This window comes from Rhincodon typus, chromosome 25 (genome assembly GCF_021869965.1).
Source record: "Rhincodon typus isolate 14 chromosome 25, sRhiTyp1.1, whole genome shotgun sequence".
NCBI lineage: Eukaryota > Metazoa > Chordata > Chondrichthyes > Orectolobiformes > Rhincodontidae > Rhincodon > Rhincodon typus.
Genome location: NC_063356.1, coordinates 42730720 through 42751612, shown reverse-complemented (window position 1 = coordinate 42751612; position 20893 = coordinate 42730720). Strand labels below are relative to the sequence as shown.

At 40.7% G+C, this 20893-nt stretch overlaps 1 protein-coding gene across 2 annotated transcripts in view; it reads right to left on the bottom strand.

Moving 5' to 3' along the window:
* Positions 1–1045: 1045 nt before the first annotated feature.
* Positions 1046–20893, bottom strand: part of LOC109935957 (26S proteasome non-ATPase regulatory subunit 13) — a 35529-nt gene continuing 15681 nt past the window's right edge. Inside the window, exons 7-13 of one of the 2 annotated variants that reach the window (XM_048612127.1) lie at positions 18819–18914; positions 16824–16895; positions 10310–10435; positions 8821–8883; positions 3792–3872; positions 2803–2919; positions 1046–1301 (exon numbers count right to left, since the gene is read on the bottom strand). In XM_048612127.1, coding sequence (XP_048468084.1) covers positions 1206–1301; positions 2803–2919; positions 3792–3872; positions 8821–8883; positions 10310–10435; positions 16824–16895; positions 18819–18914 — 651 coding nt within the window. In that variant the 3' untranslated portion in view covers positions 1046–1205. Of the gene's footprint in view, positions 1302–2802; positions 2920–3791; positions 3873–8820; positions 8884–10309; positions 10436–16815; positions 16896–18742; positions 18915–20893 lie in introns of both variants that reach the window. The other variant, XM_048612126.1, reaches the window with a different exon arrangement.

The window sequence follows — 20893 nt, the reverse complement described above, 5'->3', positions numbered from 1 at the left end:
ATTACCAAAAAGAAAATCGCAATGGTGGACCAGTAAGTCATTGAAGGTGAAGTTCAGGAACTGCACCGTTGCAATATTTGCTGATGAGCAAAAATATTTTTAGAGCATTAATTTCCTCATGCACATTTATAGTTGTTACCACATTAAATCAAGCAATTTCATTGCTCGTCACCATAGAGAATGTCAAAAGGGGATAACTTATTCAAAAAGTGAAACTCAAATTAATCACTGGACTCGTTGTGGTGCTTTCCCCCTCTATTTGGAGTGCTGTGTGGTGGCTATAAAGATATCTTCTATTACCAGTCAGGAAAGTTTGGCAGGCCACTCGTTATTTTTCCAAGCTTTTGACTGGCATTTCTCTCTCAGATGCTTTCCTCATGCTTATGGGTAAAGTTCCTCCAACATCAAGCACTGCAACAAAATTTGCATAATACTGGAAGGTTCAACAGATAGGGCAGTACATTTGACAGATTGTGTTTTAATGTCTATACTCAATGGAGTTTAGAAGGATGAGTGAGGATCTAATTGAAAACTTACAGAATACTGAACGGCCTGGACAGAGTAGACGTTGGGAAGATGTTTCCATTGGTAGGAGAGACTAGGACTCGGGGACACAGCCTTAGAGTAAAGGGAAGACCCTTTAGAACAGGGATGAGAAACTTCAGCCAGAGATTGGCGAATCTATGGAATTCACTGGCGCAGAAGGCTGTGGGAGTCAGGTCATTGAGTATATTTAAGACAGAGATAGATAGGTTTTTGATTGTCAAGGGGATCAAGGGTTATGTGGAGAAAGTGGGAGAATTGGGTTGAGAAACTTATCAGCCATGATTGAATGGCAGAGCTGACTCAATGGGCAAAAAGGCCTAATTTCTGCTCCTATGTCTTATGGTCTAAATGGCCTACTCCTGTCCCTATTTCTTAAGTATTTCCCGAACTAGATTCAGAATGGCTCACTTACGGGGCTAGAAACAAAACTTATAAAATGCAACGTCAAAACATTTATAACCTTAACTATGCAAACGCATTGAATTAACAAATCTCATCGTCTGTGTAAACACACAAAAGGATATATGTTTATTTAAATTTCACAAGGAAATAACAGGATTAACTTGCTTTTGCAGCAAACAAAACATTAGAACAGTGTTGTTTTTAAACATTAGCATCAACAAACACAAACTCAAATCACATGTGAGGGCAGTGGGGTTTCAGCCAAGAACCTCATGTGCGTGGTCTTCAACGAGGATGGAGATATTCTTCACATCAGCACACCAAGCTTCCAGCCGCTCCTTCATACCAGATACCTAAAGGTTCAATCATACACTCACACACTAAATATAACCAGAAATCACCAGGATAGTACCATCTCACATGGAAACAGTCTAAAGATATACTGGGATGTGTTTGGATGATGTAAACACCTGCCACAGCAATGGTTTAAGATTCACTGTAAAACTTTGATTGTATATTTACAGACAGTAGCTTCTATAGAATAGGTAGAGAATGACGGGGGGCTGTGCCCAGAAATGCAATGTTAACTTACTAATGGAACTGCTGTTATACTAAATAATGTATTTAGATTAGCTTCTGCAGCATGAAGACTTCCCAAATCCACTACGCAGCGGGTGCCGGTTCACCACGAATGCATGGGTCCCTGATTAGCTGTGAACTCATTCAATGAATGGCATAAAGGCCATTTCTAAAATTATTTTTGGTTGTGACTGAAAGGGGAAGAAAGATGGTTTTAAAAACCAAGGAAATTTAGAAGGGATTGCTGTACTTCTTAAGTGCCATTCAACTGTTAGGGAGGCAAAGGTCAGTGAGGGTTAATTGCTGGCCAAGGGAAGTGCATTACATCCATCTAAATGAGGGGGCTTGTGTTTAACGATTCTGCCTGAGCACCAATTGGTGTTGTCAGCTTGAATTATGTGCTGGAGTCTCTGAACCCATAACTTCCTGATTGGAATTGACAGCTGCCACTGATTCAGAGCAGACCCTTTAAGTCATGATTCTCCTTTATGCTGCTGCATGTGTTAAGACAACAGACAGCTCACAATCTCAGTTTTAAATGAAATAGTAATCTCAATCTGATGTTAGAAACTTCCATATTTTAACTCTATGTAGGGAAAGTTAAATTTAACAGTCAACTTCAATTGATTCAATTCCATAGTGAGTGATGCTGCCGGCTTATGACTCACTAGATGATTTTTGCAGATGTATTTTTAAGCCAATTATTTTTGAGGAACACAACACTGTGACAACGTATCCCAGGCAGCTCATGCAAGCCAGTGAATAAATTCTTTCAATCCAGTAGCCAGGCTCAATTGCTTCTTTTACAGTAAGGCAGGAGAACAGCTCAAGAACAGTTAACATTTCAATTCCACTGACCCTTTTTCAGAACAGTGTGGTGCTTGTTTTTTCTATACAGATATTGCAAAGTCTCTCCAGCAATTTGTTTTTGTTTCACATTTCCAGCATTGGCAGTTCTTTTCTTTTACTGAGTTCTGTTCAAGTCCTCAAGCCTGTACTTCTAATTACATCATGATTTCTTTGTACCTCCTCTCTAAATTGCTGTCTTTTTTTCACATCCTTGTCACCCTTACTTAACAACTATGTATCCACCAGAGTCTCTAAAATTTCAGTTGGCAATGCCATCCAGAATTTTGGGCTAAAGGACTCCAAATTTTCACTACACCATGTGGAAAATGTGCTTCCTAATTTGTGGGCTTAAGTTTTTTTAAAAAAACAACAAGCTGATGGCTTTTTATATGTAACTGTGAAACTGAAGGTTATTTGAAGATTTACCTGTTGCAGGTCCATGACTCGTGGCTGAACCCAGGTCATGTGAACTTTATGGTCCACCTCATCAATGCTCCCTTTCACCAGGCCCGCAGACAGTGCTTTCATCACCAGCATTTCAACCTGACAGAACATGTTGAACAAGAACTAAAACAGTATGTGAACGACCTCATATCAGCCGGTTTAATAAATCCCACCTTCACAGATGCTTGCTAAGGTCAATTTCCCCTGTGTAGTGCCAGACAAAGAGCCACAACATGGAGAGGAGAAGAGGGTAGTATTGTGGGTCAGTTGCTGGCAAACTAATTGCACTGATCTCTCAATTAAAGTGAAGAACAAGGTTATCTTCCTATGTGGGTTTACAGTAGATTTCAGGAGTGATATGGTTAAATCCCACCCCATAGCTGAAACAGCTAGGCGGTTAAAAGTCAAAAAGGATAAAAATGCAAAGTCAAAAGCTCAAATTTCAGAAATCATGTGCAGTTTTATCAGGCAGATGAGTTCTCACCTAGATACCAATTAAGGAAGAAGCTGATAAAACACGGATGCACAAGAGATAAGCCATACTGCAACTAGTAATGACAGAGCTGGCCAAAACCGTAGGCCTTTTGGTTATTTACTGTTATTCAATAGAGCTAATTTCATCAACATCTTACAGTTTCCTCTACATTTTAGACATAGTATACCTTCTGTATTGAATGGAGACTGGCAAAGCACCTCCATCTACGTACAAACTTTATGGCTCACACTACCAGGATTTTGCTGTGCAAAGTTATAGAAACTTGGAGGAAATGGCAGTAGAAAGATTTAATCTACCCAGGTTGTTTACATGCTAACTTGAAGTTATACATTTCAAACACAAAAATGGGGAAATGTTGGAGACGTCTAGAATTGGGCTCCATCATGACTGGATGTGGGAGAAAGGATTGGACAGGGTTTCACCAGAGAACAGCCTCTGCGCAAACAGTGACTTAAATGATCAGCTTCAAACTCACCTCATTGACAGATACCTTGGCCTGGTGGGATACTTCCTGGAATGTCATTTGCCGGTGGTTTGCTGGTCTTGTAAACACCATCTCAGAAAAATAAAGAACTTCAATAAAAACAACAGAAGGAACGGTGACAACAAAAACTAGCTGATTAGATAATATTGGTAATATGCACTATGGACCGCTGGCAGTTTAATCAGTGGATGGTCACTTGCACTGTACACCTCTCCGTTATACAACCACCCAATTTTGCCTTTTACTGCTTTCAATGGAAAGGAAGAATTGGCATGATGTATATGGGAGAGAGATGGTAAAGAAAGAAAACTCTACAATCACTACTTGCCCCACCCATACCTCCACACAAACAAAATAGTGTGATTGCTAGAAATCTGAAACAGAAACCACAAGTACTGGAAATACTCAGCAGGTAGACAGCATCTGTTGAGAGAGAAACAGAGTTTACACTTTAGGATAATGACCAAACTGATGAAATATTGTCCTGAAATGTCGACTTCTCTCCACATATGTTGCCAAACCTGCTGAGTACTTCCAACATTTCTATTTTTATTGCAAAAGACCAGAGTTCAGTAATGGCAGTGAGGTTCAGAAAATAATCTAGAAACAAACCACAGGATATGAGATCCCTTTGTAAATAGTTACAGATCTAATTAGTATAGTGAGCAGTTGGTCACTGTTGACTTTTCAAGGGCCCAGACTGCTCAACCGTTCCTGACAGTTGTATAGTCAATTCTGGGAACACATTTTAAAATCACAGCAATCAATTAATTTGCAAAAGCATTAAGATACTGGGTTCCTTCAAACAACCTCCCCCAGTGAATTGTGATAGCCCACCAGGACTATGCATAATGGGATAAACGTGCTGTCTTCTACTTAGATTAGTGGCTTAAAGCAGGACTAAACCTTTTAACAGCTAACGTGGCAATTGTAACCTCCCCGGCTTCTCAATTTTTAAAAAACTGCGCTAGGGTTGTTTGCTTTAATAAAATGGCTCAAACCTTGGTCAGGAATCACACCACTGGTCTTGCTACTTTCAAACAAAGTCACAGCACAGATTCGGAGCTGTCAAAATTAGTGCCAGGAGATGAGAGCCTGCTTTTTAACCTATGTCCAGGAAGGTGCTTAGCAGAAGCCAAATGGGAGAGACAGAAAGAAAACTTGCAAGTTTAGACCAAGGTCACTCATTTCCCTTAGCAGTCAAACAACTCAGTTTTATCAAATGTGATAAAGTGCCCTCAATAAAATCTACTTCCTTAAACTTTCAGAAGTGGTTTGCTACATATGGGCATTGGTGGCATTGCTAGCAGCATTTATTAGCCTTCCTTTGAGGAGCAGCTTGATATAACTGAGGGACTTCCTAGCCCACTTCAGCATGCAAGTAACAGTCAATTATATTAATTAAGACCATAAGATATAGGAGAAGAATTAGGCCATTCAATCATGTTTGAAGTTTCTCCAACATCTTCTCCGGCCTTCTCCCCATAACCTTCGGGCCCTTTAATCAAGAACTTATCTCTGTAGTAAATACACTCAATGACTTGGCCTCCACAGCCCTCTATGGCAATGAGTTCCACAGATTCATCACCCTCTGGCTGAAGACATTCCTCCTCATCTCAGTTCTAAAGGGTCGTCCCTTCATTCAGAGGCCGTGCCCTGTCCTAGTCTCTCCTACTAGTGGAAACATCTTCTCCACATCCACTCCCCCCAGGCCTCAGTATTCTGTAAGTTTCAATGAAATCCCCATCACCAACCCTGCCCCCCACCCCCAATCCTTCTAAACACCATCAAATACAAACCCACAGTCCTCAACCACTTCTCATATGACAAGCCTCTCATTCCCAGGATCATGTTGTGAAGCTCCTCTGAACCTCCTCCAAGGCCAGCACATCCTCTCTTAGTTACAAGGCCAAAAATTGCTCACAATATTCCAAACACGACCAGAGCATTATACAACCCCAGCATTACTCTAACTCTCCTTAAGCGAATGCCTAACATTGCACTAGATTTCCTAACTGCCAATTGAACCGGTATGTTAACCTTAAGAGAATCCTGAACTAGTATTCCCAAGTCCCTTTGTGCTTCAGATTTCCAAAGCTTTTCCCCATTTAGAAAATAGTCCTCATTCCTATTCTTCTTACCAAAGTGCATAACCATACACTTTCCCATATCGTATGTCATCTGCCACATTTTTCCCACTCTCCTAGCCTGTCAAAGTCCTCCTGCAGCCTCCCAACTTCCTCAACACTACACGTTCCTCTACTTACGTTTGTGTCATCTGCAAACTTAGCAACAAAGCCCTCAGTTCCTTTGTTCAGATCATTAATATATGACATAAATAGCTTCGTCCCAACACTGATCCCCGCAGAACTCCACCAGCCACTGGCTGCCATCCTGAAAAACACCCCTTTATCCCTACTTTCTGCCGGTCAGTAAATCCTCTATCCAGGCGAGTATCTTGCCCCTAACATCATGGGCTCTCACATCTTAGCAAGCTGCCTGCTGTGTGGCAAATTGTCAAAGGCCTTCTGGAAATCCCAATAGATCACGTCCATTGGCTCTCCTTTGTTTAACTTGCTCATTACCTCCTCAAAGTATGTTAACAAATTTGTCAGGTATGACCTCCTCTTGAAGAAGTCGTGCCCTATTTTACCATGCATTCCTAAGAATTCCTCAATTTCATCACTAATAATAAATCTAAACCCTGACCAATGACCGTGGTCAGGTTAATCCTCTTCCAGTCTTCTGCCTCCTTCCCTTCTTAAACAGGGCTGTTACACTGGCCATTTCCTAGTCTTCTGTGACTCTCCCTGACTCCAGTGACTTCTGAAAGATCACGCCTAATGCCTCCACTATCTCTTCAGCTATCTCCTTCAGGACCCTGGGGTGTAGTTCGTCTGGTCAGGATGATTTAAACATCTTTCAGCTTTCTCAGCACCTTCTCCCTAGTAATGGCCACTACACTCACCTCTGCCACAAATCTCTTGAAGTTCTGATATGCTCCTGGTGTCTTCCACGAAGAACTGATGCAAAATACCTATTCAATTCCTCTGCCAATTCTCTGTACCCTATGAGTACTTCTCCAGCCTCATTTTCCAGTGGTCCAATGCCCACTCTTATCTTTTAAAGATCTATAACAGTCTCTTGCAATCTTCTTTTATATTATTAGCTAGCTTACCCTCATAGTTCATCTTCTCCCCTCTCCTTGCTTTAAGTAGTCATCTACTAGTTTTAAAGGCTTCCTAATCCTCCAGCTTCCCACTAATCTTCACCACAGGTATGCTTTTACTTTTGCTTTATGCTGTCCTTTGTTAGCCAAGATTGTGGCACCATCCCTTTAGTATGTTTCTTCTTCCTTGGGATGAATTTCTGCTGTGCCTATTATCCCAATTATCCCAAAAACTCCTGCCAATGCTGTTTCACTGTCTTCCCTGCTAGGGTCCCCTTTCAATCAACTCTGATCAGCTCCTCCCTCATGTCTTTGTAGTTACCTTAACTTAATCGTAACAGCGTTACATCTGATTCCAGCTTCACCCTCTCATTAGAATTCACCCTGTGGTTTATGGTCACTGCCCCCAGGGGTTCATTCCTCTTATAATCCCTAATCTAGTATGCCTCATTACACACCAAATCCAGAACCACGTGTTCTCTAGTGGGCTGTACCACAAGTTGCTGCAAAAACCTATCTCATGAACATTCACAAATTCCTTTCCCTGGGATCTGCTACCAACCTGATTTTCCCAGTCCACCTGCATATTGAAGTTCCCTGTAAATATTGAAAAAGTGCCTTCCTTAGATGCCTTTTTAATCTCCCGATTTATTTTCTGCCCCACATCCTTACTACTGCCAGGAGGCCTACACAAAACTCCCATCAGCATCTTTTTTCCTTTGCAGTTCCTCAACTCTAATCCCAAAGATACTATGCCTTCAGAACCCTGCCCCTCAACTATTCAGTTTAAAGCCCTACACCCTGCCCCAAACTATTTAGTTTAAGGCCTAATCCACAGCCCTAGTTATGTGATTTGCCAGGACTCTGGTCCCAGCATAATTCAGGTGAAGCCTGTCCCAGTGGAACAGCTCCCTCCTTCCCCAGTACTGGTGCCAATATCCCATGAATTCAAACCCGTTTCTCCCACACCAATCTTTGAGCCACACATTTATCTCTTTAATCTTGTGCCAATTAGCTCATGGGTCAGGTCATAATCCGAGAATACTACCTTTTGGTTCTGCATTTTAATTTAGCCCTTAGCTGTTCATATTCCTACAGCAGAACCTTTTTCCTCTTTCTAACTTTATCGTTGGTACCTACATGGACCGCAACAACTGGATCTTTCCCCTCCCACTCCAGGTTCCTCTGCAGCCCTGATGAGATATCTGAACCCAGATACTAGGCAGGAACCCAGGCACCAGCAAGCAACATAGCCTTTGAGACTCCTGTTCCTGGCCAGTGTCTATTCCCCCTCACTATCCTATCCAGGATAAGAGCTACATTTTTCTTTCCTACCCCATTCTACAATGGTTCCCTGTACCATGGTGCTCTGATCAGTTTGCTCATCTACACCTGAAGTCTCTTATGTTTTATGACAGTCATTACTGAATCAGTTAGGTTTGATACAAATAGCCTATGATCAATTTTACTCATATGCATTTTTTCAAGCATGGATTCAAGTTCTCAAGCTGTTAAAGTGGGGCTGGAACCCCTTGACTCCAGATTATCAATTCATGACTTTAGATCAATATACATGATATGTTACTGGACTGGTAAAGTATAGCAACCACACTGGCAAGAAAGAAACAGTTGCCAGGCAATTCTCACTTTCAAACATTTGAATATATAAATTAGGAGCTGAAGTAGGCCATTCAGTCCCTCAAGCCTGTTCTCAGTTCAGTAAGACTGAACATTAAAATCAAATTCAGGATTGAAAAATCCTAGAAAGTGCTTATTGCAGATTAACTATCAGCCTGCTCTTCATTCACCACTGTGACATTACCACAGCAACTTGGTAACTGCAGAATTTACCTCCATCAGGCACAGCAGCTGCAGTTTCTCTTTCAATCGTTGTTCATTATTGGCTAGATCAGACTGCCAGAGAAGAAAAGATAAATTAGTGTCTATGTCACTATTACATACAACAAGGGTTTGGCTAGACTGGGCCAGTTTTTCTGCCCAGACTTTCTGCTCGGATAATAAACGTATAAGTGTTCTGATTTCACTTCAGTGAATCAAATAAAGGAAAACAGCAGTTCCCACCCTTTGTTGGGAACACCACCCTTGGTCTTCCTCCCTGTACTATGTCCGAGTTGCTAGAATTTCCTTACATCAGGCAAAGCAGTTTGAGTTTCTCCTTCCACCTCTCAACTATGGTAAAAATAGCTGTTGCTTTGGAAAGAAATCCGGGTAATTGTTGTATTACTTCACTGTGTTCTCCAAGTGAAGATTGGGAAAACATGAAAATTTACATATCATTATGTATCTCCTCCCTGCTTCAGCCCATCTGCTACTGAAGCCCTCAACTGTGTTTTTGTCACCAGACTGTACTATTGAAGGCTACTCTCCCATGCTGAAAATTCCTCTCCCAGCTTCAGTACATCCTGTTGCCCATAACCTGACTCATACCAAGGTCCCTGCCCTCAACACGGCCAATTACTTGAAAGAAGTTAGCCATGGCAGAAAGACTCCACCAGATTCCACTTTCATTCATCTGCCACAAACTTGCTCTTCCAGAATCACGATCATGAACCCGAACACTGGAAATTATTTTTGTGCTAGCCTAGAGTTGCCAAGCCCGGCCACTTTGAACTACTGCTGTCTCATGCAGTACCAGTAATCAAGCTGGGAACTTATCTAATCTACATGGATCAGAACCACATTTAGCTCCACAAAACATCAGATCATAATATCATTATGGCTGTGGTACTGATTCTTGCTCATACTGTCAAAGGCCCCTTTTCCCCTAAGACCAGCTCATCAGCAATCTTTCCACATCTAAAGACAAAATACAACAATTAAAGAGAGTTTGGGACATAACATAGTAAAGATTGATTGCCATATCTGCCTTTTTAACAAAAGATTTCTGTCCATCATCTCATTGCAATAATGGTATGAATATATTTATTCTACTGATTCTGTGTATTTACTCCAGCGCCAAAATTGCTGATAAAATGGGCCCATACGTACACAGATGGAGCCAGTGACATCAGGTGACCAAGACAGGGGTCAGGGTTTGTCCACATGTGTGCTGGTGATGTCATCACCAGCAGATTGCCATATCTTTATTTCACATTATATTCACAGTTGCCTGAAAATGCTCCAATTGCATTTCAGACAAAGGTTCTGAATTTGGAGTTTATCAGGTTTCCCTGTCCATAGTATGTCTGTTCTAATCACGTCATTCAATAAAGATTTCACTAACTTACATTATATAAGTCATCCTGCAATTTTAAACCTTAAGCCATATTTTACAGTTATTCGGCTAAATGTTATAGAATGACAGGAAAATTCAACATGCCTGAGCTCCCCAGTAAGTTTTCAGACAGAAGAAGGTCTCCACATCCCCACTATTGAAAGCGTACAGAGTATCAATCAACCATTGGTTCTCTGTATCACGCAACGAATTCAAGATTGGGTGCATCAGCTGAAAAAAAATGAAATAGTTGTATCATCACAGTAAACAGAGGAAAGACATCAGTCTATGTAGAAGTAATACACTTCCACATGTTACAAATGTTGTCATCACAAGTTAGTTTCAAAGGATGCCTGTAATTGTCAACAACTTCCAAATATACAAAAGACATTTTGCCCCAGTAAAATAAACTTGAAACAAACTTTAAAATAAAACTACTGTAGATGCTGGAGATTTGAAATAAAACAACATATTGGAGAAAATCAGCAGGATTAGCAGCATCTTTGGAGACAAGAACATAGTTAAAATTGAATCCAAAATGATATTTTTCCCAAGCTGAAAAGAGGTGGAAATGTGATGGGCTTTACGATATGGAAAAATCTGCAGAATAAGAGAAGCAGAAAGGAAAGTCAGGGAAGGTTTAGGGCAAGAATCAAAGGCGTCAGAACAAAAGGCAGAGGGAATGCTAAAGGTTGTAAAGAAGGAATAAAGCATTGGTCCAGAGTAGGCATTAATAAAGTTCAGAATAAAGTTCAACTTAAAGCAAAGCATGCAAACAATTTGAATATATGAACAAAAGGGCAAGAGTAGGCAATTCAACCCCTTGAGCCTGTGCTGCCTATTCCTGCATTCTCACCCATTCCTGATTACCTCTTAACCCTTTAATTAATGAGAACCTATTTACCTCTGTGTTCAAAATATTCAAGTATTTTGCTTTACCACCTTTTCAGGAAGAGAGCTCCAAAGATGATCAATCCTCAGAACTTTGTTATAATTGGTCAATACCTGATTTAGAAAAGCCCTTGACTTTGAGTCTCCCATAAGAACAAACATTCTATCAACATTATCCTTCCAAGATCCTTTAGGATCTTATATTTTCAATCAAGTTGCCCTTTACTCTAAATCTCCAGCAGATACAAGCCTAGACTGCCCAACTTGTCTTCATAAGTTAACCCACTCATTCCATGCATTCTGGCAAACCTTCCTTGAACAGCTTCCAACATAATTACATCCCTCCTTAAATAAGGTGACAAATACTGTGCTCGTTACTCCAGATGTAGTCTCACAAGTGCCCTGTAAAACTGAAGAATAAGTTTTCTACTTTTGTATTCCATACCCCTTGCGATGTGATAAAATTAAATTAGCTTTCCTGATTACTTGCCGTACCTGCACACTAATCTTTTACGATACATGCACTAGGACACCTTGATACATCTCAAAGCTGCTCAAACTCTTGGCATTTAGAAAAAAAATTTTTATTCTTCTTGCCAAAATGGACAATGTTACATTTGCCCCAATATTCAGTCTTTGCCCACTCACTTAACATTGATGTATTTTTCTGTAACTTCCTTATGCCATATTCACAACTTACTTTTCTATCACGAAGTTTATGTTAACAGCAGATTTGACACCCATACTTTCATTTGTTTCATCAAAATTCTTCAGAAATTGTGAACAGTTGAAACCGGAGCACTGATCCCTATGGCATACCAAATGTTATATCTGGACAACCTGAAAAAGACACATTATGCTATCTGTTCACACAGGCAATCTTCTATCCACTTTCGCACCGTGAGCTTTCGCTTTGCACAATAACCTTTGATATCACACTTCAAATACCTTCTGGAATTCCAAGTCCAGTACCTCCGAAAGTTCTCCTTTCTCCACAGAACTTGTTACCACCTCAAAGGACTCCTACAGGTTAGTCAAACATGATTTCCCTTTCACAAATGTATGTTGATTCAATCTGATTACTCTGAACTTCAAGAAGTTTTACTAGGGGACTTAGATAACAGCTTCAATGATGTTTCCTATGACAGATAGATGACAGTTAAGCTAACTGACCTGTACTATCCTTTTATGGTCTGCCACCCTTTTGAATAAGAGTTGCATTTGCTAAGTTTAATCTGATGAGACTGTACCTGAATCAAGGGAGTTTTGGAAAATTGAAAACAATACATAAACTCTCACTAGCTTCTTTTAAAAACCTGCAGTCCAACAGGGCATGGAGATTTGTCAGCCCACGACTCCAATAGTTTAATCAAGACTACTTCACTGGTGATCCCCTATGTTTCCTCCCTCCGTGCCACTGCCTGGTTTATCACCATTTCTGGGGTGTTACTTGTTATTGTGACAATTTCTCTGCATCCCATCCCCTTACCTACTCTAACCTGTTTCCCTCAGAACTCCTAGCAATTCATTCTCTTAGTTATAACCCTATTACCAAACTTGCTGCCAAGGGTGGTACTTTTGTCATCTGGTGCAGAGACCTCTGCCTTGCAGAGGTAAAGCACCAACTCACAGTTGCTTCTTCCCATCTCTCTCTGGATTATGACCCCCATAACTGAACATCAAGCCACTGGCTCCAGGACTGTCACTGATCTCGTCACCTATGGAAATCTTCCCTCCACAGCTTTTCACCTTATAATCGCTCAAACGCAAACTGCCTACTTCTACCTCCTTCCCAAAAATCCACAAGCAGGATTGACCTAGCAGACCCATCAGTTCAGCCCGACTCTGTCCCACTGAATTCTTTCTATATTGTCTACTTATTGTTGCCTTGTCTGAACCTATGTTAGTGATTTTGTTGGTGTCACTCATTTCAACAAATGCCAGTTTCCAGGCCTTCACCATATTCTTTTTAAGATGGATGTCAAATCCCTCAGGAATACCTCCATCTACCACCAGAACAATCCAACATTTGCTTCTTCTAACTTGACCAAAGGCCTGAACAGTTCCCATCCACCCGCCACCCTCCACTGGACTAGGAACATAGAAAGCCATTCAACCCATTGAGCCTGCTCCACCATTTACATGGATCAGTAGTTCACAACCTTTACAGTATCAAGGTACACTTCAATGAGAAAATTCTACAAGGTCCACGCATGTATCGTATACCCATCTGTGGTCTTGTGGGCATTTTTTAGGAATTGATTCATGGGATGACAGCATCACTGGCTAGGCCAGCATTTATTGCCCATTCCTAATTGAAGTTAAATGCTGGCCTTCCAGTTGAGAGTCAGCCACATTGCTGTTGGTCTGGAATCATGTGTATGTCAAAGCAGGTATGGGTGGCAGTTTCCTTCCCTAAAGGGCATTAGTAAGCGAACAATCAACAATTGACAATGATTTCATGGTCATCATTAAACTCTTAATTCCAGATTTTCAAAGAATTCAAATTCTACCATTTGCTATGGTGGGATTTGAATCCAGGTCCCCAGAACATTACCTGGGTCTCTGGATTAACAGTTGTGACAAAACCACAGCCATCATCTCATCCATAGCATCTTGCACGTGCACATTTGACAGGGTGCCTGGTGTCAGCAGATACTGCCTTTGATAATAGGCATCAAGGCTGTGGAGGAGATTGTAACTACAGGCATAGCCTCAACACTCAAGTAATACATGCTGCTTCCTGAAAATTTCAAGGTGCTCTTGTCACTTGGTAGTAGCACACCAGTTGAAAACCAACATAAGGTAGATGATCTGCCATGATCCTAAGCTCACTTTCTACTGCTATTTCCATACCCCGATGTCATAAATCCTCAGAAAGCAATCCGGCTTAGTCTTGAACGTACTCAATGACTGATCCTTCAAGACCCGCTGAGGCAGAGAATTCCAAAGACAACACCATCCGAGTGAAGAAATTCCTGTTCATCTCATTCTTAAATGGCCTGCCCCTTAGGTTGTTCCCTCATTGAAAGATTCCTTTAAGTTGTTGAATTTCCTCCAAATTCAAAGCTTGGCTACAGGTACCTGTTTTACGTAACATTATGTGGAGTATGTGTAATATTCACCGTTCCAGTTCTACTTGCGTTTCCTCCTACATCTTTCTCTATATGTCAATGACTACTGGTGCCACCTCCTTCTCTCACCCAGAGCTAACCCATTACATCTGATATTTTGCCATTCCTTCTTGACTTCTCATTCTCCATTTCCAGGGATAGTTTGTCTAATATTCATAACAAGCCCATCGACTCCCATAGGTATCTTGACCATACTTGTCACGCCCTACTTCCCGTAAGAATTCCATTCCATTTCCAAGTCTCTCTCTCTTTATCCCACCCACCCCGACCCCATTGCATCTATATTGATGATGCTTCAGTGCCTCCAACATGTAATCCTTTTTCCCCAAATGAGGAAAACCCCAACTCTGGTTGGCTTGGCCCTCAGCCACATTAGATCCATTTTCAGCACTTCTGCCCCTACTCCATCCTTCTTGAACCACTTCCTCCAGTATCACAATGACGCCACCGGCAAACTGGAGAAGCAGCACCTCATATTCAGCCTTAGGAGCCTACAACCTAATGGTCTTAGTGTGGACATTACCAGTTTCAAAATCTCCCCACTCCAGCCTCATCCCATGACCAACCCTCCCCCTCATCCCCGCCTCCTTGACCTGACACAACCTGCCCATCTTCTTTCCCACCTATCCATTCCTCCTACCTCACTGACCAATCCCGACCACTGCCTACCTGCACTCACCTATCACCATCCCACCTACCTTGCCCAGCCCCACCCCTCCTCTATTTATTTCAGAGTTCCCTTCCCCCTCCCCCATTTCTGAAGAAGGGTGCCGAACCGAAACGTCAACTTTCCTGCTCCTCTGATGCTGCCTGGCCCACTGTGTTCCTCCAGCTCCACACTGTTTTATATCTGACTCCATCATCAGCAGTTCTTACTATCTCAGAGTTTCTCTTGTCCTCACTTTGCACCTCTCCAGTCTCCACATTCAAAGGATGTTTTGCCATCTACAGGATGACATCACCACCAAACACATCACCTCTGTCGGGATTCCAAAGGGATCGGTGTCTCTGTGACACCTTGATGTGCTCCCCTCCCACCTCATTCCCCTAGCATGGCACCTTCTCAGGCAACTGCAAGATTCCTTCCTCATAGGCCTAAAATGTACTGAAGAAGAAAATTTTTTTGTGCACGTGGGTTTTCTCCGACTGCTCCGGTTTCCTCCCACAGTCCAAAGATGTGCAGGTTAGGTGGATTAGCCATGCAAAATTGCCCCTAGTGTTCAGGTTAAGTGGATCAGGCATGGGAAATGCGGGGTTATAGGGATAGGGTAGGGGTTGGATCTGGGTGGGATGCTCTTTGGAGGGTTGGTATGGACTCGATGGGTTAAATGGCCTGCTTCCACACTGTAGGGATTCTATGATTCTTATCAAAAATTCCTCCCTGTTTTTGCTCTTCATATCATAACTGCAAAATCTCTAGTGGGTATTACAAAACCCCTTTAAAATTTCTATATCTTTTTGCAATGTACTTCTCTATCTCTTTTCCAATTTTACCTGCCGGTTTCTTACGCAATAGCTTTCCATTCTTTGTTAATTTTGGGTAGATCTGCATTTGAACCAGCAGTTTCTTACCATTCCAATGCTGTAACAATATATTAGTTCAGTGTAGCCATCATCTCTCCTTTTCTTTCTTCTCATTTTTCCCCGAATATATTTTAGCCAGGTATATTAAAAGCACCCTTTCCTTCTTTGACCCAGTCTCCACTATCAAAATACCATAAATGTGAAAAATGTAGCTGCCTGTGTCTGCAGCTCACCAAACTTTATTTACCATGGTCTGAGTACTTGTGCAAATGCAATCCAAATCCATCTTCGGCAGCCCTTCTGTCTGATCATTCCTATTTCTGAACTACGTTTCCTTCCAATGCTACTTGTATATCCTATTCCTCTGCAGATTCTGTTTCTGCTTTCTAACGTTTTATTGGGAGGGTGGCCTTCCTACTGCTAATAGTTTAAATCCTCTCCCACTGGACTTGTTAACCTTCCTATGGAGCTATTGGTCCTAGGCAAGTAAGTCTCATGTCACTTGTACAGGCCCCTCCTGCTCAGAAATCTGATTCCCTCCTCCTTACGCATTCCCAAAGGATTTGTGCTCCGTCTGCTTCTTAGTGTGCAGAGTGGCCACCACCAGCTTAATATGCTCCTGAATTTTGTACTCACAATATAACGATGAGTATGCAAGTCAAATCAGGCACGGAGAGAGACCAGACACTAACAGGTGGATTTCGACTAAAATACAAGGCCACATATAAATACAAAGGAAGGAGTAGTAACTGCTTCAGGACTCAACAGGAATGTTTGATAAAATTAGAAGAGCATATACAATGATTTCATCACAACATACAGCTGAAGTTCAAATGCAGAATATTACATATGGTATCAATAAGTGATTAGCAATGTACTTAAGGCAGCAATTAACGTTGTTTCCTGAGTTCTACGACTTTTAAGAACTGTACTATTGAATAATTTGATTGTACGATCCAACTCATCATTTACCCATTGAACAACCGTAATTCTGAAGCAGCTGAGAAAATGATTCATGAACTGTCAAGAACAATTCTGCAAGTTCTTTTATTTGCCACTCACCAGCTCACCAAAATTATAAATGCCTTCTCCCAGTAGCGCAGCCAGGCCGAGAGTGAATGCTCTCTGCTGCTGTGAACCCACTAATGAAGAAAACAAAAATTAAAAAAGGTTAAAAACTGTTTCTTCCTGAGCACTAGTGCAAGAAGCAAATGGTACCCAGAAAAAAAATCATTTCAAATTCACCAAATGAGAGGTCTTCATCAAAGCTGTGGCATGCCAGAAATTTGAGAATATACTGGATAAATTAAAAGCAGAGAAATACTTTCAATCTTTCTAGTACTCAAACTGAATATATGTATACATTCGGATGAGAATACAACTGAAGTCATTGAAGGAAGTAAGGGTAGAAATTGGTGTTGGTGCTGTCTGCAATAGACCAATCTATTTAGATATAGGCGTGGTGTCAAAGGAGTGGAAAATTGTAAATTTTACATTCTTGTTAATAAAGGGGGAGAATAAAGTCAGTGGCGAGACCCTATATAACTGATAATCTGGGAAAAAGAACAATCACTTGGCTAAGCATCACCTAAAAAAGGAGATCGAGCAAAAAAATATTAAGGGCAAATCGTGACCAACTTGATTGAAATTTTTGCTGAGGCAACAGTGAGGATATGAATGAAGGGAGTTCAGTTAACATTGTGTACAGAGTTTTTCAAAGTAATTTGATAAAGTATTACATTTTGGGTTTGCTGGTTAAACATAGCCACCAGGATAAATGGGACAGTAGCAGCATAGACATAAAATTGGCTACTGGACAAGAAATAGACCGTAAAGTTTATCTGAGATTCAGTACTAGGGTCATTGTATTAGATACACATTAGTGACTTGAGCTGGGGGCTCCAGACATAATTGTGAAATCTACAAATGGCAGAAAACTGGGATAAGTAAACGGTGAGGAGGATAGCATTGACTTTAAGACACGGGTACACTACTGTAATGGGCCGATGTATGCTCAATGAAATTCATCATTGATTTTGGAAGGAACATGGAGGTGACAATATAAGCTAACTAGTATAATTATAAAGAAGGTGGAACAGAAGAGAGGTATAGTGGTGTTTCAGCAAGTATTTGAAGGTGGCAAGTCAGGTAAACATGGGAATTAATAAAACACATGGGATCAATGCAAACTTCAAAAGGGAGTTGGATGAGTATTTCTGTGAAAAAGATTTGCAGATGTAAAGGGAAAGACTGAGAAATTGAGACGAACCAAATCATTCTAAAAAGAACTGGTCCCAACATTTTGTACTAAATCCCTACTCTGGACTGAACTATTCTATAATTCAGTATGTCCATGCACATTTAGCAGACCAGCAATTTTCAAATTTAAACTGTAGATTTCAATTAATTTCCAACTGCTGACAAAATTAGATTGTTCAAAAATATTTAGATTATTTTATTCACTAACTAGGAGCATTTCAGCACAGAAATTGTGGAACTGAGTATCACGTAATCTTTATGTTCCAACAAAATCAGGCTCTCTGCTCTGTTTATGCAGCTGATGACTGTGCTTGTATGTGTGCACATGTGTAAGAGATTTGCCTTGCAGTGAAATCCATTTGAAGCCCTGTACAAATTGATTCACTTAATGTGTTATTCCTACTGGTGGATGCTTCCATTGTTTTCAAAGTCACTATTGGCAGAAACAAGCTCTGTAATAGTGTGCAATGTCCCAAGACATTTTGAATTCACAAAATAATTACCCAACTTGCTATCCTCCCTAACCACAAAGGAATGCCAAACTAGAAAGGTGGGGAAGGCAGATTCTACATTAGTTTGTAAAACATTTGTAGGTAAGAAAATAATTAAAAGGAGGAATGAAGAAAGAGCAAGAAATTACAGACATCTTGTCAATCAGCATCCCCCCCCCAAAATTTTGGCTATCAAAAAGAAACTGCATACTTTTAAAAAGGAGCAGAGCAGCAATTACTTGATAAGTCGGAGAGTTCAGTGCAGCCAAGATACCGCAGAGCCTCCCTGTAGTAAGCAGCGTGGTCACCCACTACCTGATAGTAACTGCTGGAAGTATCATAAAACCGGCCATGGACAGACGTTACTCCCGGCAACTTCTGCAGCATCTCATCAACTTCTTCAATGATTTTCTAATAAGTGGGAGAACAGATACTACAGATTAGGTCTGGGAAATATCACTAAATGAAAAGAAACATATATCAATATATTCAGAACATTTAAATATTCATGCCTTTTGACTGCACACTGCCTCGAGCCGATATACAGTGAAATCTGTACACTATGGGCCAGCATCAGCAGTTTTTTTCTAAGCTGATATTTTCATTTTCAAAATGGTCATTGTATGCACTGTAAAACTTTTCAGTACAATGTGGATTTTTTCCCAAGTACCATTTGAGGCAGCTTAACAGCTCTCTTCCTGGACTAGAGCCTTGTAAACAGTCAATCCCAGATTATAGAACGGTTTCTCCGCTGTTATTGGTACTGGGTGGAAGGCTCCTTATATAAAGCACATTGATGTATCACATTGACACTCAATGGCCATGTTTCAAGTTGCAAAAAAACTTGGTGAATTCAAGACCGTTCATAGTTTGTAATTTGCTGATGTGTGAGATTTCAGAGTGCCTCTTGTATATTTTAGCATGCAAATTATTTGGGTCTCTAAGTTCCAATGTTTTTGGAGCATATTTTTATACAGGTTTCACATATGAGAATAATCTTTGTTTGTATAGAAGATTTAGATTATCACTGAACCATTCAGATTATTTTACGATCATTTCACACTCTGAGAACATTTTCAGAGAGAAACTGAACAGACTGCTCCAGCAACTCCACAGAGCAAAAATCACGAATATATTAAAAAGTGACTTTTACTGGAATTCAAGAAATTTTCAACATGATTGACATCATCCAAGCCCCGAGGTAAAAATACTGCCCTGTAATCACTCCCAGCTGATCTGACTGTAATGCTGGAGAAGTTCAAATGCCACCCTCAGGAAGAAAGGCAGAATTTGTAATTTTTAACACATTATATAATTTTAGAACATACCGAAATGCTTCATTGGCAATAGATTGCTTTTGAAGCATAGTCACTGTTATGTAGGCTAATTTGTGGGCAGTAAGGACCCACAAACATAACACAACAGAAAAATGTTCTACAAACTAATGTAGAATTTGCTTTCCCCATCTTTCTGGTTTGGCACTCCTTTGTGGTTAGGGAGGATAGCAAGTTGGTTAACGGGTAAATACTGGCTAGGCCAGCAGAGGAACTTTGTTTTTTTCCCCACAAGAGAAATGCCAAGCAGTCCCAAATAGGTGGACAGAAACTTAACGCCAAGTCCCATCAGAAGGATGGTCCCTTAGTGAAATACTGCAATCACAGTGGACTGCACATTGTATTTGGATGGCTGAGAAAAAACTCGCCTGCCAGGTCCTGCTTTCTGAACTCTCAAACGGCGAGTGTTCCAGGCCAGGAGAAAGAAAATGCTACAAAAGTATTCTGAAGCTCTCCTTGACGCTCAGCAGCACAGGTATTAATGACTGGGAGGAGTTGTTGAAATGTGGACAACTTATCTATCGAGCTGCATTACAAACACCTTAAAGATGAGACAGAACGCCAGAGAAGGAATGAAAAGGGAGAAATTCCTATTCTCTGGAATCCCATGACCATGTGGCAGAAACATGGCAATAAATCAAAATGCTTAGGAGAGCCAGTGCAGACATTGGCCTTCTGTACCCCAATATTTGTGATTGTAGAAAATTTCAATGTGTTTTTATATTTCTTGCTAGTTTACTCTCATACTTTAATTTATCATTTTTTAAAAACTAGTTACCCTTTGCTGGTTTCTGAAACTTCTTTAATTCTTTAGACTATCACTGACACATTTCAGGACTACATTTTTATTGTGTTATGAAATATCTCTTTAAAGTGTTTTAACTAGCTACTGTTTTAACTTTGAACTTATTTCCAAGTGCAGTTTAATCAAGTGTCTTCAAATCCTTGTACAGTAAGCTTTTCATTACCCAGCACCTATGGGACCAGGAGTGTGCTGATTGATCAAATATTCTAGATGATCAAGAGGTCCACATAATCAATGTAAATCACACACTA